Below are 16508 nucleotides of genomic sequence, written 5' to 3'. Positions count from 1 at the left end.
GGTGGGGACAAAGAGGCTGGTACATGGCACAGGTTACACAGTAGGGAAGGCACATACAGCAAAGCAAGCCTGTCGTTAGTACAAAATGTAGTGGAATTACTCACCGTATCCACCTGTCTGAGGACGGTCCCTTCACCAAAGAATAGAGGCTTTCGTGTGTCGACCACAATCAGGTCAAAATAGGAACGCCAGCTGCGGTGGGCGGTTCCAGGCTGGAGAAAGAGAGAACAGCAAGTTTCTAACCAGCTCAGAACTTTCAGAACAGAGTCCTGTAGCTCAGTAGTTAGCGCACTCACCTCGTCAGAGAAAGGACCCGGGCAGAGCGAAACCTTGGTCAAGTTTCCTTATTCCACACACGCGCCTTGGTTTACCTAACAGTAAGTAGGATTCTGGCTGTTAGTCTATTGGAGGATCATTTTCTGGTGGTAATAATCCCTCAGAAATGTTTTTTGATCGCTCAATCCACGACTGTTTGTGGGACACTGATGTGCGCAATTGGCTGCTGCGTTTTGTCCACAATATACAAAGTCACTGCACTTTAGAGTATATTCTGTGATGAGGCGCTATTTGAAATTAAGTGTGAGTGCTGCCCCTGCACTGACTCAAGTGCTGTGCATTTTTGCAACAACTTTACCTTTGGCCCGTGAGGGAAGTCAAACAGGTAACTCATGATAGCCTGGAAAAGAAAAGTGATTACTAGTTAGTGTGTGTGTGTGTGTGTGACTCCCTGCCCTGTGTGTGTGTGTGTGTGTGTGTGACTCCTTGCTCTGTGCGTGTGTGTGACTCCTTGCTCTGTGCGTGTGTGCGCGCAATTCCCTCGGTAAAATTGGTCACTCACTCCGTGGCTATTTGTGGGACACTGCTGTGCCCAACTATACTGTTACATTTCATCCACAAATTAAACAGTCAATTCACTTTACAGTATATTCTGTGAAGGGCTTTGAGACGTCTCGACGACGTGATAAGGCGCCGTATCAAATGGAAGGATTATTATTATTATTTATAATCGGAAAACTAGCTCAGGAATCTGTCACTGACGGTGACATTTAGATGGAGAAGTGACACACTTACGTCAGTGTAGGAGTAATCACTGTTAGTCGCGAGGAAAACCTTTGCAACCTCATTCATTCGACTGAGCAGCAGGGGCAGGCGAGGCTGCAGGGGAGCAAGAAGGAGTCAGTCACACAGAGACCACAGGTATTTACTTCCCTTAAACCTCGATGGCCAGTGTGGTCAAAGCCAAGGAGGGTCAACAGCTTGTTTAGCAGAGATGAACAGCATCCCCACACCCCTATCTGTTCATGTGGTGAAGGTAAAACACTTTACAGGAGGCGGCTTATGTCTGAAAAGCGGTCGAGATAGAGCTACTTACATCCTTCATCACGTATTTCTCCATGTTTTCGAGTGTTTTCTTTTTCAAAGTTCCCTGAAAAAAATGAGACCATTCAGTATCAATGACTCCAGCAGTTACCCCAACGCACACTCTGGGCTCCCCCCTAAACCTTGGCTCGCCACAACCTGCACTGTATACTCTCCGGAATTAGGTAAGCAGGATGCGTCTCTCCAGGGAGAGAGTGAGAGTGCGTATCCCATTCCAACAATCTATCTCTGGGATTTCCATGTGTAGGTGGGAGGCGTGGAATTCGCAGTTTTGTTTGGAGACTCTTAAGCAACGGTGACGGGTTTCCAAGAGTGTCAGACTCCCAGCTGGAGGAGGGACTTGCCTGACTTACCGAATCATGCACGAAATCCATTGCGTCTCGCACGTCCTGGAACATGTTGTGATAGGACATGAAGAGATCGCCGTGTTTAAACCCTGTGTCACAGCTGGAGAGAGGAAAAGAGAATCAATTACTATTGAAGTTAATAGCCTTAGCTTTAACCGACCTGTTTGCATTGTTGCAGAGCTGTTATGTTCTGGAATGCACTGCCTGAACGGGTGGTGGAAGCAGATTCCATTGTAGCTTTCAAAAGGGAATCGGATAGTTACTTAAAAGGAAAAATGTGCAGGGTATGTGTAAGAGCGGGGGAGTGGGACTAGTTGGTAGCTCTTTCAAAGAATAGCCTCCTTTCACCCAGCCAGGGAATCAAAGTCGGGTTCTCTCGCTTGCGAAAGCTAACCAATAGTCAGACGATTAGAGGTAGACGTTCCTCTTCTCTGCCTGGCTGGATCTCAATCCAGATAACTGGGATGTTTTCAGTCCCATCAGTTTGCTGAATTTTTACTCTGGTAACAGATAGATTAGTTCACAGGTGAAGCCTGGCTACCCTGACCTTAATGTCTCTTCAGTGATGAGCAAGTTTTTGGAACAGAAGCTTGGAATAAGGTTCCTCACTGTTACCTGGTGTATGTGGAGCACTTAGTGAAGAAGTCAACAAGACAGGCGTAGAGATACGTTTCTGCAATAAAAACAAAGAGTTAAGGAAGAATCGGTAAAGCCATCTCTACAATAGCTGTCCCAGATCTGCGGTTGGCAAGCCATTTCCTCAACCTCAAACTGATCCCAACTGTGTAATTCCACAACACTCACCTGCGAGGTTGAAGAGAGTGTTGAGGATGTAAAATCGTTCCATGTCGTCTCTCTGGATGAATTTGTTGGGATACTGGTCAATGATTTCTGCTCTGAAGGAAAACAAGAAAAGCAGGTGACAGGCAGGTTGGGTTGTAACACAGGGAATGGAATCTCTCCCTCTCTCAAAGACTGACTAAGGTTGGGCTCAGGGTTGGAACCGACACATATGCTGCCCCGTGCTGGTCATTATCAAATGTTCCTTAACATAACCATTTGAGGTTTGCTCAGCAGACTCTGGGTTGCTCCACGTCCCCTCAGCGGTCAGACCTTCAGACTCTCTGCCCCCACCCTCTGGAACACCATCTCACCTCATCTTCGACTGCGCCTTGAGTCACCCTTGAACCCCCACCCTCTCGTCCTCCACCCCTCCTGATCCCAACCACCAAATCCCTGATGGTCCAGTGCTTTGAGATGTCCTCCCAACATGAAAGGCGCTGTGTAAATGCAATTTGGTGCTGTTGCTCCACCTCTTGCACATTTGACCATGTATTTTACACAGTGCTGTACCACAGTACTCAACCCAGGTTTGGGTGGACGCTGAGCAAAGCAACAGCCAGACCTCAACACACAGACTTCTCAGACATACATGTGCAACATTGTCCACAAGAGCAGGGGGGGATTTGAATGGAGTGCCCATGTTAGCGTTGGGGTGGGGGGCAACGCACTGAATAAATACCTCTGTGACTAGTGGAAAACAAAATCTTCTTTTAGATGAAGGTTAAAAGACATTTTGTGCATTTCCTTAGAAGCGGGAGTAATCTTTCTCCGCATTGTGCTATGCGATAGCCACTGGCTCTGTATCAGCAGTTGCTGATTCTGTCACTCACTGGAGTTTAACAATAGCTGTTGTCTGCTCACCGAGTAGATAAAAATACACAAGTGATAAACACACTGGCACAGCATCCTCACAAACACCTGGAGACTGACACACGGCATCCCCACAGCAGCTGGGTTCCTGCTTACTGCTTGGTAAACAGAGGCGTGTGTAAGTAATGAAACATGCCTAAGGTTTCGCCCTGGTCGGGAATTAAACCCGGGTCCTCTCGCTTGCGAGGCAAGTGCTCTAACCACTACACTACAAGACTCCACAATGACCCTGTGACTACACTGTAAGATCTCTGGGCTCGCACTCCAGAGATTGACTGACATGTGGGTCTGTCTGTTCTCCTGCCCAGAGCTGCTGGAGGTTATCAGACAGTAATCGGATTGCATCAAGCTCAAAATGTCCTGCACTTGCGTAAATGTCTCGAATTCTACTTTGTGTCACTGAGTGAGCAGTGGAGATTTTGGGGGAGTCACTCAGCAGGCAGTGTGCACACACTCAGCACCGACAGGTGCAGATTATTTTCAGCATTGGGTTAAGCAAGAGAGAGATAAAGTGAGGCGAGTGAACCGAACAAGGCAATCTGGTCTGACATATTTGTACCAAAAACAAGGAACATTTTAACATTCTCATTGCTAACCTTCGGGGGAGAAATTCCATGTGGCTCTATATTTACTCTCTTTATGTCGCAAATTGTTAACTTTAGCCTGGACTTGACGTTGATTTTCTGTAGTTCTTATAAGGTGGAATTTCTCCCCAAATCTCTAGTATTAAAACAAACAAGACGTATGTTTATAAGACGCACTCTGAAAAAGAAAAAATAATCCTTGGATTTGATATAGTGCTTTATCACATCTTCCTTCCAGACGTCTTAGAGTGCCTCACAGACTATACCGTAAATTGGAGTGTACATTCTGTGGACAAAACCCAGCAGCCAATTGCGCACAGCAATGTCCCCACAAACAGTTGTGGATTGAGTGACCAAACTATTATTATTGAATGGGTCCTTTCTTTGAGAGTGAACAGCTTTCTCGTGCTTCTGATCTCCAGAAGCAATCCGTCCGCAAGACGTACATGTGGCATACTGTGTACTAGAGCAGGGGGGATTTGAATGGAGTACCCATGTTAGTGTGGGGGGGGGGGCAACTCACTGAATAAATACCTCTGTGATTAGTGGAAAACAAAATCTTCTTTTAGATGAAGGTTAAAAGACATTTTGTGCATTTCCTTAGAAGCGGGAGTAATCTTTCTCCGCACTGTACTATACTTGTTCATTCTGGATTTTTTGAAATAATTTTTTTAAAGTGGTGAAGTTTTCCCCGACAGAAAAAAAGGAATCTGCTGGCTATTTGTAGCAGGATCCCGATTTAACAGGAGCTGAACGGGATGAGACAATGGCTGAGAATGGATCAGTGTATCACAGCCCTGTGAGTAGGGTTTACCCTGCTCCTTACTCTCCACATTCTTTCCTGACTATTCCACTTGATTCTTTTGATCTTTGCAATTCTTCGGAAGGCATTAAAGGTATAAGCGCAGCCAAGGCTGACTGACTGGGAACAGTGAATGATGAGGCCAGTTAATGACTTGAACCGCAACCATGCACAGAATCTGATGCTTGGAGCTTGAGAATCAACTATTTATATACCAGAGGATTAGGGGGCAAATGTCATCACAAGCTTCTGTTTGATAAAGAAACTCTGGGCTGGCTCCGATTGGCAACATGAACAACAAGCGAGAGGACCCGGGTTTGATTCCCGGGCGGGTCAGGGCGAAAGGTTGGTCCCCACGGCATAGTTTCCTTACTCCACACACACGCACACCTCGGTTTACCGAGCAGTAAGAAGGAACCCGCTTTTTAGTCCATTGGCAGATTGCTTTTCTGGGGGTAATAACCCTTCAAAAAAATAATAATAAATGTCCTCCTCCTATTCCTATTGAAACTGAACAACACGTTCAAAGAGTGAATATGTCAAAGTGGCAACAGTAAGAATGGAAGATCGTGTCCAACAAAGAGTTAGTGACGACAGAGAGACCTACCCCTTGAGGAAATGGAAACCATGTGCGCAGACCAGGATGTTTCCATGAGAGTCGACCTTCAGAAGGTTTCCATACACAGTGTCGACCACCAGCCCTCTGGAGAGAAAGAACAGTCTCAATGTTAAACAGCAAGAAACAAGACCGTACGTTTATATAGTGCCCTTGGATGTTGCATCTTGGAGCACAACACAAAATGGAGCTGGAGACCAAGCCAGGGGGAGGGAGAGGAGGGAAGTGACTTTAGGCAATTGTCGAGGAGAATAATATTATTCGAGGAGGAATAATATTCCTCCCTTTTGATACAGCGTCCTGTTGTCGAAATGTCTTGAAGAGAGCACTTCACAGGATTTTATGGTGAAGTGTAATGACTGTGCATTTGCTAGCAAACACCCTTTTCAAATTGAACAATCTCTCCCTGGGATTTCTTTGTATAGTTGGGATGTATGGAAATCTCAGTTTGGTTTGGAGACTCTTAAGCAATGGTGTTGGGTTCCGCATATCAGTCACTCGGCTGACCAAAAAAAAATATATTATCTTGTGGTCAATGTTTTGACTGAAAAGGGTAGGAAAACATCATTAACAGATTAGTTTACGTGACTTTTAGTTTGAATTTTGCATTTTGTTGGCGACTTATCTCAATGGGCTGTTGCTCAATCATTGTTTAAAATAGAAATACGGACAGAATGAATAGCTGTCGATGGATTCCACAGCTGATAACATTTGACTGCATCAGCATTTTATTGAAAGATTTTCAACCCTTTTTTTTAAAAACATCTCTCGCTTTCTCCGTCTCTATGCAGGTTTCATGGTGATTCACTTCATGGTGGTTTATGGTTTATTGCTGTGTGCAAATCGGCTGCCACTTTTCCCACAAAACACCCAGTCAATGAACTTTACAGTTCAACCTGTGAAGTGCTTTGAGATGTCCTTGCGACATGAAAGGTGCTATACCATATATAAGGATTATTATTATATGCCAAAATTATCACTGCGTTTCTGCACAGGTTACTAGTCTCCTGCTTCCTATATTAATAACAATAATCCTTGCATTTGATATAGCACCTTATCACATTGTTGAGACCTCTCAAAGCGCTTCACTGAATATACTGTAAAATATGGTGGCTGTATATTACGTGAGCAGTCACGACACAGCAGTCAGTTGCACACAGCAACATCCCACAAATAGCCATGGAGTGATTGACCAATTTTTTTTATTTGGGGGTGATTGTTGGCCAGGACAACGGGAGAGAGAAACTCCCGTCTCTTTTTAAATAGCGCTGCGGGCGATCTTTAACGTCCAGCTGAACAGGCAGACAGGGAGTGAGGTCTAAAGTCTCATCTGAAGGACGGGAGGCAACAGGAATGTTAGACCTCCTGAATTTCCCAGCATCAGAGCAAGATAAGGATCATAAACCACCTGATGAAGTGTCCAGTGATATTCCTAATGGCCATTTTATCTGCTGCTAGCAGTAAAGTCATTAGGAGTGGGACTCTGGTTTATATTACCCACTCTAAATCACATATCCTGAAACTGAGAAAGGATCTACCCATAGAAGGAAGTGCGTATGAGAAAAGTACATGATCACCCAGAGATGGCTCGCACAGTTGAATTCACTTATTTTTATGTTGACTGCAGCTAATCATATTTTAGTAAGAAAAACAAATTGATTTGCACGTTATAGTTACAATCAAAGAAACCTCTGCCCAGAGGATTATTAATAATAATACTTGCATTTAATATAGTGCCTTATCATGATTTTGAGATGTCTCAAAACGCTTCACAGAATATACTGTAAAGTGGATTGACTGTGTATTTTGTGGGCGAAACATGGCAGCTAATTGTGCACAGTAGTGTCCCACAGGCATGTGAACAGAGGACAATCACCTAACAACTGGGTTCCTACTTACTGTTAGGTAACCAGAGGCATGTGGAGTAAGGAAATTTGCCTCAGGTTTCGCCCTGCCCGGGGAACCGAACCCAGATCCTCTCACTTGCAAGGCGAGTGCTCTAACTACTAAGCTGCAGGACCATTTACCGGTGTTGCGTTGTCTGCTCTTATCTCATTGCCCTGCTCTTTCCCCAAACCCTTTAAGAATCAACTCTTTATTATAATAACAATCCTTGTATTTGATTGTAGCACTTCATTGCGTCATCTCAGAAGCTTCATAGGATTTTACTATAAAATGTGACTATGTAAAGTGTGGGGAAATACAGCAGCCAATTTGTGTACAGCCATGACCCACAAACAGCTATAAAGCGAACTGACCACTTTTTTTTATCATCAATTGGATTATTGGCCAGGAACCGGGACAAACTCCCTCCTCGTGCTACGTGATCTGAACAGGCAGATGGAAGCTCGGTTTAATGTCTCATTCGAAGGACGGCACCTCAGACAGTGCAGTGCTACCCCAGCACTGGACTGGAGTGTCAATCCAGTGATAAATACCCTTGCAATCTTGAACCTAACTCCTCAATTGTCCCCTACTACTTCCTTTGTCATTGGTTCTCAAACAAACCATGATCTCTGACTGCTCTCTCTCCCTCTTAACAGAATCTTTCACCTATCCCAGCAGGTCCCTTACCCGGGCACCTCGGAGGAAACACACTATTTAAAACTTACAGTTACAGTCACAGCCACAAAACACGTGCTGCTCATCAAACACTTAGCTCAAGTCCAAAGAGTCCATGGTCTAATAGAATGGTGGAACAGGCTCGAGGGGCTGAATAACCTCCTCCTGTTCCTATGTTGAGTCCCACATGCGTAAAGCCTTGTTTAAACTGCACTTCAGAGGAAGAGATATGAAGAATTCAGCCTGGACATAGGTATGTACGTAGAGGTCATTATTGGCACACATTAGCCTCTTGAATGACTGAACAAACAAAAGCTGTACGCAGCACTGATTATTTGAAGGGCATGCCCTGAACATGGGTTCAACAAACTCCTATTTTGGGAGCTGTTGTCACGATTAAAGAAAAATATCCCAGTCGCTGGGTCTTCTTCATTCTCCAAATGGATTAAATCCTTCACACATTTTAGGATTAATTCCACTGAGAGATGGATTGTGGTGGAAGTTTCCAAAGGAACATCTCTCCCATAAGAAATTGTTTTGCCATTAGGTAATTGACATTTGACACCTCTGCTCTTCTCTGTACATAAGGTGCAGACACGCCAGGCTGTACAGTGTAAATAGGTATATATATCGTATCATCCTAACCGTAATAATAACAATTAATAATAATAATCCTTGCATTTGATATAGCGCATTATCACATTATTGAGAAGTCTCAAAGAGCTTCATAGAATATACTGTAAACTGAATTGTATATTTGTATACTTTGTAGGAAAAACGTGGCAGCCAGTTGCACACAGTGTTGTCCCACAAACAGCCTTGCATTGACTGACCAATTTTTTTGGGGAGCGATTATTACCTGGAAACGTGATCCGCCAATCGGATAACTACTGGGTTCCTACTTACTGCTAGGTAAACAGAGGTGTGTGCATGGAGCAAGGAAACTTGCCCAACATTTTGCCCTGCCCGGGAAACAAACCCGCGTCCTCTTGCTTACAAGACGAGCGCTCTAATCAATACGCTACAGGACTACACAATACACCGTACCGCAATCTGCTGTGTATATAAGGCATATTTGCTGCTGTACTGTATTATATAGTGCTCAATTTACCTGGTTGGGAAACTGGTGTCATATGTGTAGAGGAGCAATTCCTGTGGATATCCAACCGACACCAAGTGCTTTATCATCAGTTGAAATCCCAGCTCTTCATACTCAGGGGAATTGTACACTGTGAAGCAGAACCGTAAATTAACATCTGTAGCTCATTAGCAGTTTATCCCAGTAATATTTACCTGAACAGCATCAGAAGCACAGAGGGAAATATTAAAAGCCTTCCATATAACAGTGCAATTTTCCAAAACATTTAATAACAATAATAATCCTTGCATTTGATGCAACAACAACAAGATTTCATTTATAGAGCGCCTTTCACGTCAGGAGGACGTCACAAGGCGCTGGATAGTTGGGTCGGGACCCAAGCAGGGGGTGAATGGTCAGGGTGAGGGGAGGGAAGGGAGGGAGCGAGGAGGGGGTAGAGAGTCGAGAGGGGAGCTGAAGGCACGGTCAAAGAGAAAGGTTTCGAGACCGGCCTTGAAGGGGGAAAGGGAGGAAGCAAGGTGAATAATGCAGCACGTTATTACGCCATTGCGACGTCTCAAAACGCTTCTCAGAATACACTGTAAAGTGTAGTGACTGTGTTTTTTGTGGGCCAAACGAGACAGCCGATTGTGCACAGCAGTGCCCCACAAACAGCCCTGGATTGAGTGACCAAATTATTATTATTTTTTCTTACGATTTCTCAAATGTAACCTCTTTTGTTAAATCACAACTCTAGTGCTTACTGCAAAACTTGAGCATTTTTCTGTGTACGTTAAGCAGTGAAGCAGAAAGCATGAATCCTGCTGCTAAATGTTTTGAAAGGGGGTCGGGTCCTTACCTGCCAGAGTGTAGTCCATGTCAAACCCGAAACATTTGATCTTCTCCAGCCCCAGACTCCTGTTGACAAACACTCTGCAAAACGAAGTACAAAGAATCTATCAGCAACACACAAACCCCTGAAACACACGAGCGGGGAAGCTGAGAGGCTGTACTATTAAGATGCAGGAGACACATGGTTATAACGCACCGGTGTTGAAGCATCTGATTTGTGCTCATGGTCCTGACATTCCCTCAAAGGAGGCACTCACCCCTGCACCGGCAGGCAACGGGTGAACTCTAAGGAGAGTTCATCTGCATCAGAGGATCATACCGCTCCTCCCCGCTGGTTCCGAAGATTGTTGGCTGCTGTGTAGTCAAAGCATCAGAGACAACACTACAATGGAAGATTCTTCACCTCGCGTACAATTCAGTAATGCCTTCCTGCACTGCGACCAAAGCGTTGTGGGGTGGGGGGGTGGTGTTTGCTGCTGGGCAGTAATCTCTGGAGTCCTACAGAGTAGTAGTTAGAGTACTCGCCTCACAAGCGAGAGGACCTGGGTTTGATTCCCACCCGGTCGAAATGTTGGGCAAGTTTCCTTACTCCACACGCCCCTGTTTACCTCGCAATAAGTAGAACCCCGGTTGTTAGTCGATTGGCAGATCGCTTTCCGAGTGCAATAATCCCTCAAATAAAAATTGTATCACTCAATCCAAGACTGTTTGTGGGACACTGCTGTGCCCAATTGGCTACAGGGTTTCACACAAAATATACATTCAATTCACCTTACAATATATCCTGTGAAGCACTTTGAGACATCTCAAATCAAATGCAAGGATTATTATTATAAAAAGCAGATCACCTCCCAGCACTAGGCATCCTCTCCTCCAGCTATAAACTTGTGTATGGTCTGGTCACTTGGAGGCAAAGTGTTTCTATACAGGTTTAATTCCTGTTACACCACTTTTTCCCCCTAAAAGTGTCTGACACCCAGAGCCCGTCACTGCTCATTACTGATTTGTCTCGCACGATTGCATTTGCTGTTAAAAAGTATCCAGGAGCTGTTAAAGTGTGACTGTTTGAGGAAAACAAAATTTCCTATCGTGCAAGGGGGATGTGCAATGCGTATCTGATGAAGATTCCCTGATTCACTGAAGGCAGCCTGCAGCGTAATGTGTGCTTTGCAACACAAACAACTGTCTGAATCACCCACTCCACGTCTGTTTTTGAAACACTACCAATGACTGAATGGAATCTGTTTTGCTTGACATGAACAGCCACTTTCACTGAATAAACTGAAACTACATGTCTTCCCGGGTGAGGAACTATTAATAATATTAATAACTATTAATAAACCATTGGGAACTTCACCTGAAGAGTTCCTGGAGTCTGAAGAGCAGAGAACCTGATGAGGGTCATGTGCTGTAGCTGCCTATTTGTTTCCAGGCTTTTCAGAAACTTCACTGACTGCTTTAACATTATCAATCTTGGAGAGATGTCATATCAGTTTGCTGACAGCAGTTACTCCCTTTTAAATTTACATCAACTCACTCTACTGTGTCAAAGCCACAAACACAAAACAAAGAACAAACACACAGTCACTACACTTTACAGTAAATCATGTGAAGCTCTTTGAGACATCTCAACACAATGTGACAACAAGCTATATCAAATGCAAGTATTATTATTGTCAATGACAATAAAAATTCAGAAACTCACATGCCCGACACCCCAGACGGTAATTGTTAACTGAGTCCCAGTGATTGATTGGCTGTACCTGTGGTGATAATCTCGCTTGAGTAGGCGATAGTCAATATGACTGCTGTCCCGAGATGTACGGCGACTGCTCTGCCCAGGGGAATCGCTGGTAACACTCCCCATTCTTATCACTTCCAAATTCCTTCTGTCTATAACTCAATCCAGTAAACGTTTGCTGTGCGGCAGAACACACCAACTGACCAAGCTGTGGCTCAGACCACTACCCTTATATCCTGACTCACTTCACGACAAAAGGAATCAATTTGTTCCCCTTCCCTTCTTTTTTTCTCTGGGCTCGGTTATCAGTTGAGCCCAGCTGAGAGCAAGGGTGCTGTCATCAGAGCTGTGATCGTGCAGTGAGGCAGAGCTCGCTCGCTCGACGTGTGTTTTAGCAGCTGTTCGTTCCACAAGGTGTAATCGTGCCCTTGCTGACCTGCTTGTGACAAAGAATTGTGCGCTATCTCCCCTCTCCAAACCCACCCCGGGCTCTTCGTAAAACCCTCCCACTGCCTGCAACTCACAGCAAATCCAAATATGTGTTCAGTTAGCCAGTTGGTTGTTTTTCAGAAGAGAATCTATTCTCCCGCCACTACAACAGTGGTTAAAAAAAAAGTTTAATGCTAAGTACCAAACAGGGCTTAATATTCAATACTTTTTGCAACATTTATTATTATAATAATAATCCTTGCATTTGATATAGCGCCATATCGCATCTTTGAGATGTCTCAAATCGCTTCAGAGAAGAAACTGTAAAGCGAATTGACTTTATATTTTGTGGGCGAAACACGGTAGCCAATTGCGCACAGCAGCGTCCCACAAAAAAAATTTGAAGGGATTATTACCCCTGTCTAGCGTTTCGCTCTGCCCAGGAATCAAACCCAGTCCTCTCGATTGCGAGGCGAGCGGTCTAACCACTAAGCTACACCAAACAAGGTGTTTGCAAGGTTTATTATTCCAACAAGTGACTGTTCTCCCTGGGGGGAGGGAAGTAAGTGGAGTCGCAGGGCGAAACCTTGGCCAAGTTTCCTTACTCCACACAGAGCCTAATAATAATCCCTCCAAAACCAAAAACACTAATAAATTGGTCATTTTCAATTCACGGCTGTTTGTGGGACATTGCTGTGTGCAATTGGCTGCCGCGTTCGCCCACAAATATACAGTCAATTCATTTTACAGTATATTCTGTGAAGCTCTTTGGGACGTCTAGAAGACGAGAAAAGCGCTATATCAAATGCAAGGATTATTATTATTATTATTGAGGGAGAATTGCCAGGTGGCCACATGCGTTTTTGCGGCAATACTCAGTGGATTTTGATGTGGGAGTGAGATTTTTCAGGGCTGTCGAGGTCAGCTAATTTAGCTTAGAGGAGATCAATACTAGGACAGACAGAACTGCTGTGTACAGTTCAGCTCTCCTTTACCCAGCAGCGCATTTACCAACTGAACCATCATGGAAAAGCCCAGTTCAGGTTTTAACATAACATAATGTTTTGAATATTAAAAACAGATTCTGGCTAGTTTGCTTGTCAAACCAGTTCAAAGACTGATTGTTGAAAGCTGATTTACTGGACGTATGCTCAGTGTCAATCAGCTACTTTAGGGTGGCTTTCTACCTCATAGTCAATCCAAGGTATGGAGGGAGGGAGGGAGGGAGGGGCAGGCATTCACACAGCTATGACATACTTCAATAAAAGATACCACTCGCTCTGAGAATACCTGGTCAAGATGGGTAAAGCTATTGATCCTACATCCAGGGTTGAATCAAGAAGATGACTTGCTAATACAAGATACAAAACAAAATCATTTATATGGTGCATTTCACATCGGGAGGACGTCTCAAACACACAGAACCTTTTCGTTTGAAAATAAAGTCAAGCGACGTCTAATTCAAGTAATGTCCCTGATGTGAAGAAGTGTGATCTGACATAACATGTAGTTAAAAGTAGTAGTTTAACATAGTAGTAGTTTAACATAGTAGTTAAAAGAGCACTTGCCTAGCAAGCAAGAGGACCTGGGTTTGATTCCCAGGCAGGGTGAAACGTTGGGCAAGTTTCCTTACTTCAAACACTTCTGTTCCCCTCGCAGTAAGTAGGAACCAGGTTGTCAGTCGATTGGCAGATTGTTTTTCCGGGGATAATAAACCCTTTTAAAAAAAATTCTTGAGGTAGTGTGAATCGTGATTGAAGAAAAATAACTAGAAAGTTCTTTACAAATTGCCTATCTCCTCCCTTTAATTATATCTGCAGGTTAATCTTAATTGAATAAAAACATGATCGGCTGAAGCTTTCAGGTGACTCAGTTGGGAAAGTCACAGTGTATTATGTGAAGGTGGTCCATACAAACAAACAAACTTGAAAGGTGTCCAGTTCAATCTGTGGCTTGTACAGAATTAACTAATCTGAACCAGGCAGAAATGCACTGGATTCAGTAGCCCTGGATCACACAACAGGAAGCAAACTCTCCTGCTTTAACAAGAAAGAGTCCCTCCACTTTACAGTGTAAACTGTGAGCGCTTTGAGACGTCTCGACAATGCAATAAGGTGCTGTATCAAGCTCCGTGAGAAAGCGGCAGTCTGCTGATTTCAGTGTGGCCTCTGCTCAAAGGCACAGCTCTTGTTCGTGAAAGCTGTGGGGAACAAAGGGGTAAGAAAACTCCATGGAAATGCCTGTATGGATGGAGACCATCCCTCCCCCTAGCACTGTGAAGTTTCAGTGCAAATGCCAATAAATGACGGGATCAAACCAAGCACCCTCTAAACTGTCAGCACAACCTCTCACTCAGAACAGCACTCTAACATCAAAGAAAACTAAAACTGCCCCTGAAAAGGGAAGTCAATTCATTTCACAAAGAGATGCTCAACTCCTAAATTTTCTTTAAGCTGCAAAGAGTTTGTTGCTTCACTCTATTTTCTTCTTGCATACTTAATGTTCCTAGGCACGTCCTTCCCAAAACACTGCCTTCCTCACTCCCTTTGTCTTGCTACCCCCTTCCCATTTTCAGGTCTCTGCTGAAGACCTTTATTTTCGATCGTGCCTTTGGTCACCTTCCTCCCCCTCCCTCTGGCTCGGTCCTAGGATCCATTACTGTAAAGCGCTCTGAGATGCTGTCCGGCGTGGAGGGCGCTATATAAATCCAAGTTGTTGTTGTTGTTGTTGCTCAACTGTGGCATACATTGGGGGTTGTCACAGATTTACAATAATAATTCGCGCATTTGATTCAGTGCCTTATCATGTCTTTGAGACGTCTTAAAGCGCTTCACAGGATACAGTGTGAAGTGTAGTGACTGTGTATTGTGTGGGCGAATGGCAGAAGATAACCTCTTTCCGAAGCTCTCTGAAACGCTTACTCTATGGTGTAAATTCCGGAAGCAGCCTGTTCCCAGCTGTTAACAAAAAAATACAGCATTCATATGAGTGATCTCTGTGAGCTGACAAGTGAATGGCAACAACAAAATTACATTTATAGAGCTCCTTTCACGTCGGGAGGACGTCCCAAAGTGCTGAACAGTCAGGTGTCACAAATACAAGACCAGAAATGCTACCACTCTCAGTGCACAAAGTAATCAGTAATCAAAGCCTAGACAGATGCCTTGGTACATTTTCATTCAGGTTATAATCATAACATCCTGAACCAACCTCGCTGTGCTGGGGAGGCAGCCCGAGCTGAGTGACCGACTGTCAAAAGCCACCTACCTTCCAATCACACTGTGGTGTCCAGGTTCCAAAAGGAGGGAAAGCGACATGTTACAAGTGTTCTTTATCCTCTGCTCCGCTTTCTCTGAACTTCAGTCCTACACCCATGTTCACCCGAATACAGAATGTCTCTCGGATCTGGGCGTGTAGGACCAAAGGGCAATGTTTCACAGTGTTTGACAACAGATCGCTTTGTGTTTCTAATCTTACACATCAAGGCAACCTATTTCTTTTTTGCTCATGGCTGATGATGATAACTGCATCTTTAACACTATGTAAAACATAAATAAAGCTCCAATTCTATTGCTCCGCTGGTAAACAAACAAGGAACTAAATGGATGTTGCCTACTGATACCATTTCACTATTCATGAATAAATCGAGGAACAGGTTGGGGGCTTCATCAAATCAAGGATTCAACAAATACAGACAGTTTCTGTGTGCATTGGCACAAGGTTTAATTGCTGCTAGGGTCTGAGAGTGGTGCACTGTTTATACGTCTAGTAATCACCATTTTACAACCCACTAATTTAAACCATATATTTGGAGCCCGTGTCATGCAGTGCTGGGATATGATGTCACATCTATGATTTGAAACCTGCTTCTGAGCTCTCTTGGACACCAAATGTACTCCTACTATTTATCCCACAGGCGCAAAAGGCAAAGGGCAGCCCCTTGGATGCATTCTTTGGAATCCTGTAGCGTACTGGTTAGAGCACTCGCCTCGTAAGCGAAAAGACCCGGGTTCGGTTCCTGGGCAGTACAAAATCTTAGGCAAGTTTCCTTACTCCACACGCCTCTGTTTACATAGCAGTAAGTAGGATCCCTAATGTTAGTTGATTGGCAGATCGCTTTTCCGGGGGAATAATCCCTTCAAAAAATAAATAATAATTTGGTCACTCAATCCACTGCTGTGCGCAATTGGCTGCCGTGTTTCGCCCACAAAATATACAGTCAATTCACTTTACAGTATATTCTGTGAAGCGCTTTTAGATGTTTCGAAGACGTGATAAGGCGCTGTATCAAATGAAAGGATTATTATTACTATTATAACAAGTGGTTCTAAGACAGCTTTAGCCGAGGTGTGTTTTCAGATTGTGCATAATTTTACCAGAGAATGCTGCTGAGATGGGGAAATC

At 44.1% G+C, this 16508-nt stretch overlaps 1 protein-coding gene across 6 annotated transcripts in view; it reads right to left on the bottom strand.

Moving 5' to 3' along the window:
• Positions 1-16508, bottom strand: part of LOC103187790 (cytosolic purine 5'-nucleotidase) — a 31759-nt gene that overhangs the window by 5372 nt on the left and 9879 nt on the right. For 4 of the 6 annotated variants that reach the window (XM_007907445.2, XM_042344468.1, XM_007907444.2 and 1 more), the window contains 10 exons: positions 9942-10015; positions 9116-9233; positions 5434-5529; positions 2532-2623; positions 2343-2400; positions 1734-1827; positions 1373-1426; positions 1072-1155; positions 635-676; positions 105-212 (listed from right to left, as the gene is read on the bottom strand). In XM_007907445.2, coding sequence (XP_007905636.1) covers positions 105-212; positions 635-676; positions 1072-1155; positions 1373-1426; positions 1734-1827; positions 2343-2400; positions 2532-2623; positions 5434-5529; positions 9116-9233; positions 9942-9960 — 765 coding nt within the window. In that variant the 5' untranslated portion in view covers positions 9961-10015. Of the gene's footprint in view, positions 1-104; positions 213-634; positions 677-1071; positions 1156-1372; positions 1427-1733; positions 1828-2342; positions 2401-2531; positions 2624-5433; positions 5530-9115; positions 9234-9941; positions 10016-10130; positions 10175-11697; positions 12189-16508 lie in introns of those variants that run through there. The other 2 variants (XM_007907442.2, XM_007907443.2) reach the window with 2 other exon arrangements.

This window comes from Callorhinchus milii, unplaced genomic scaffold (genome assembly GCF_018977255.1).
Source record: "Callorhinchus milii isolate IMCB2004 unplaced genomic scaffold, IMCB_Cmil_1.0 Scaffold28, whole genome shotgun sequence".
Classification (NCBI taxonomy): domain Eukaryota; kingdom Metazoa; phylum Chordata; class Chondrichthyes; order Chimaeriformes; family Callorhinchidae; genus Callorhinchus; species Callorhinchus milii.
Note: the sequence above shows the minus strand (reverse complement) of the source record. Positions and strands in the feature narration are given on the sequence as shown.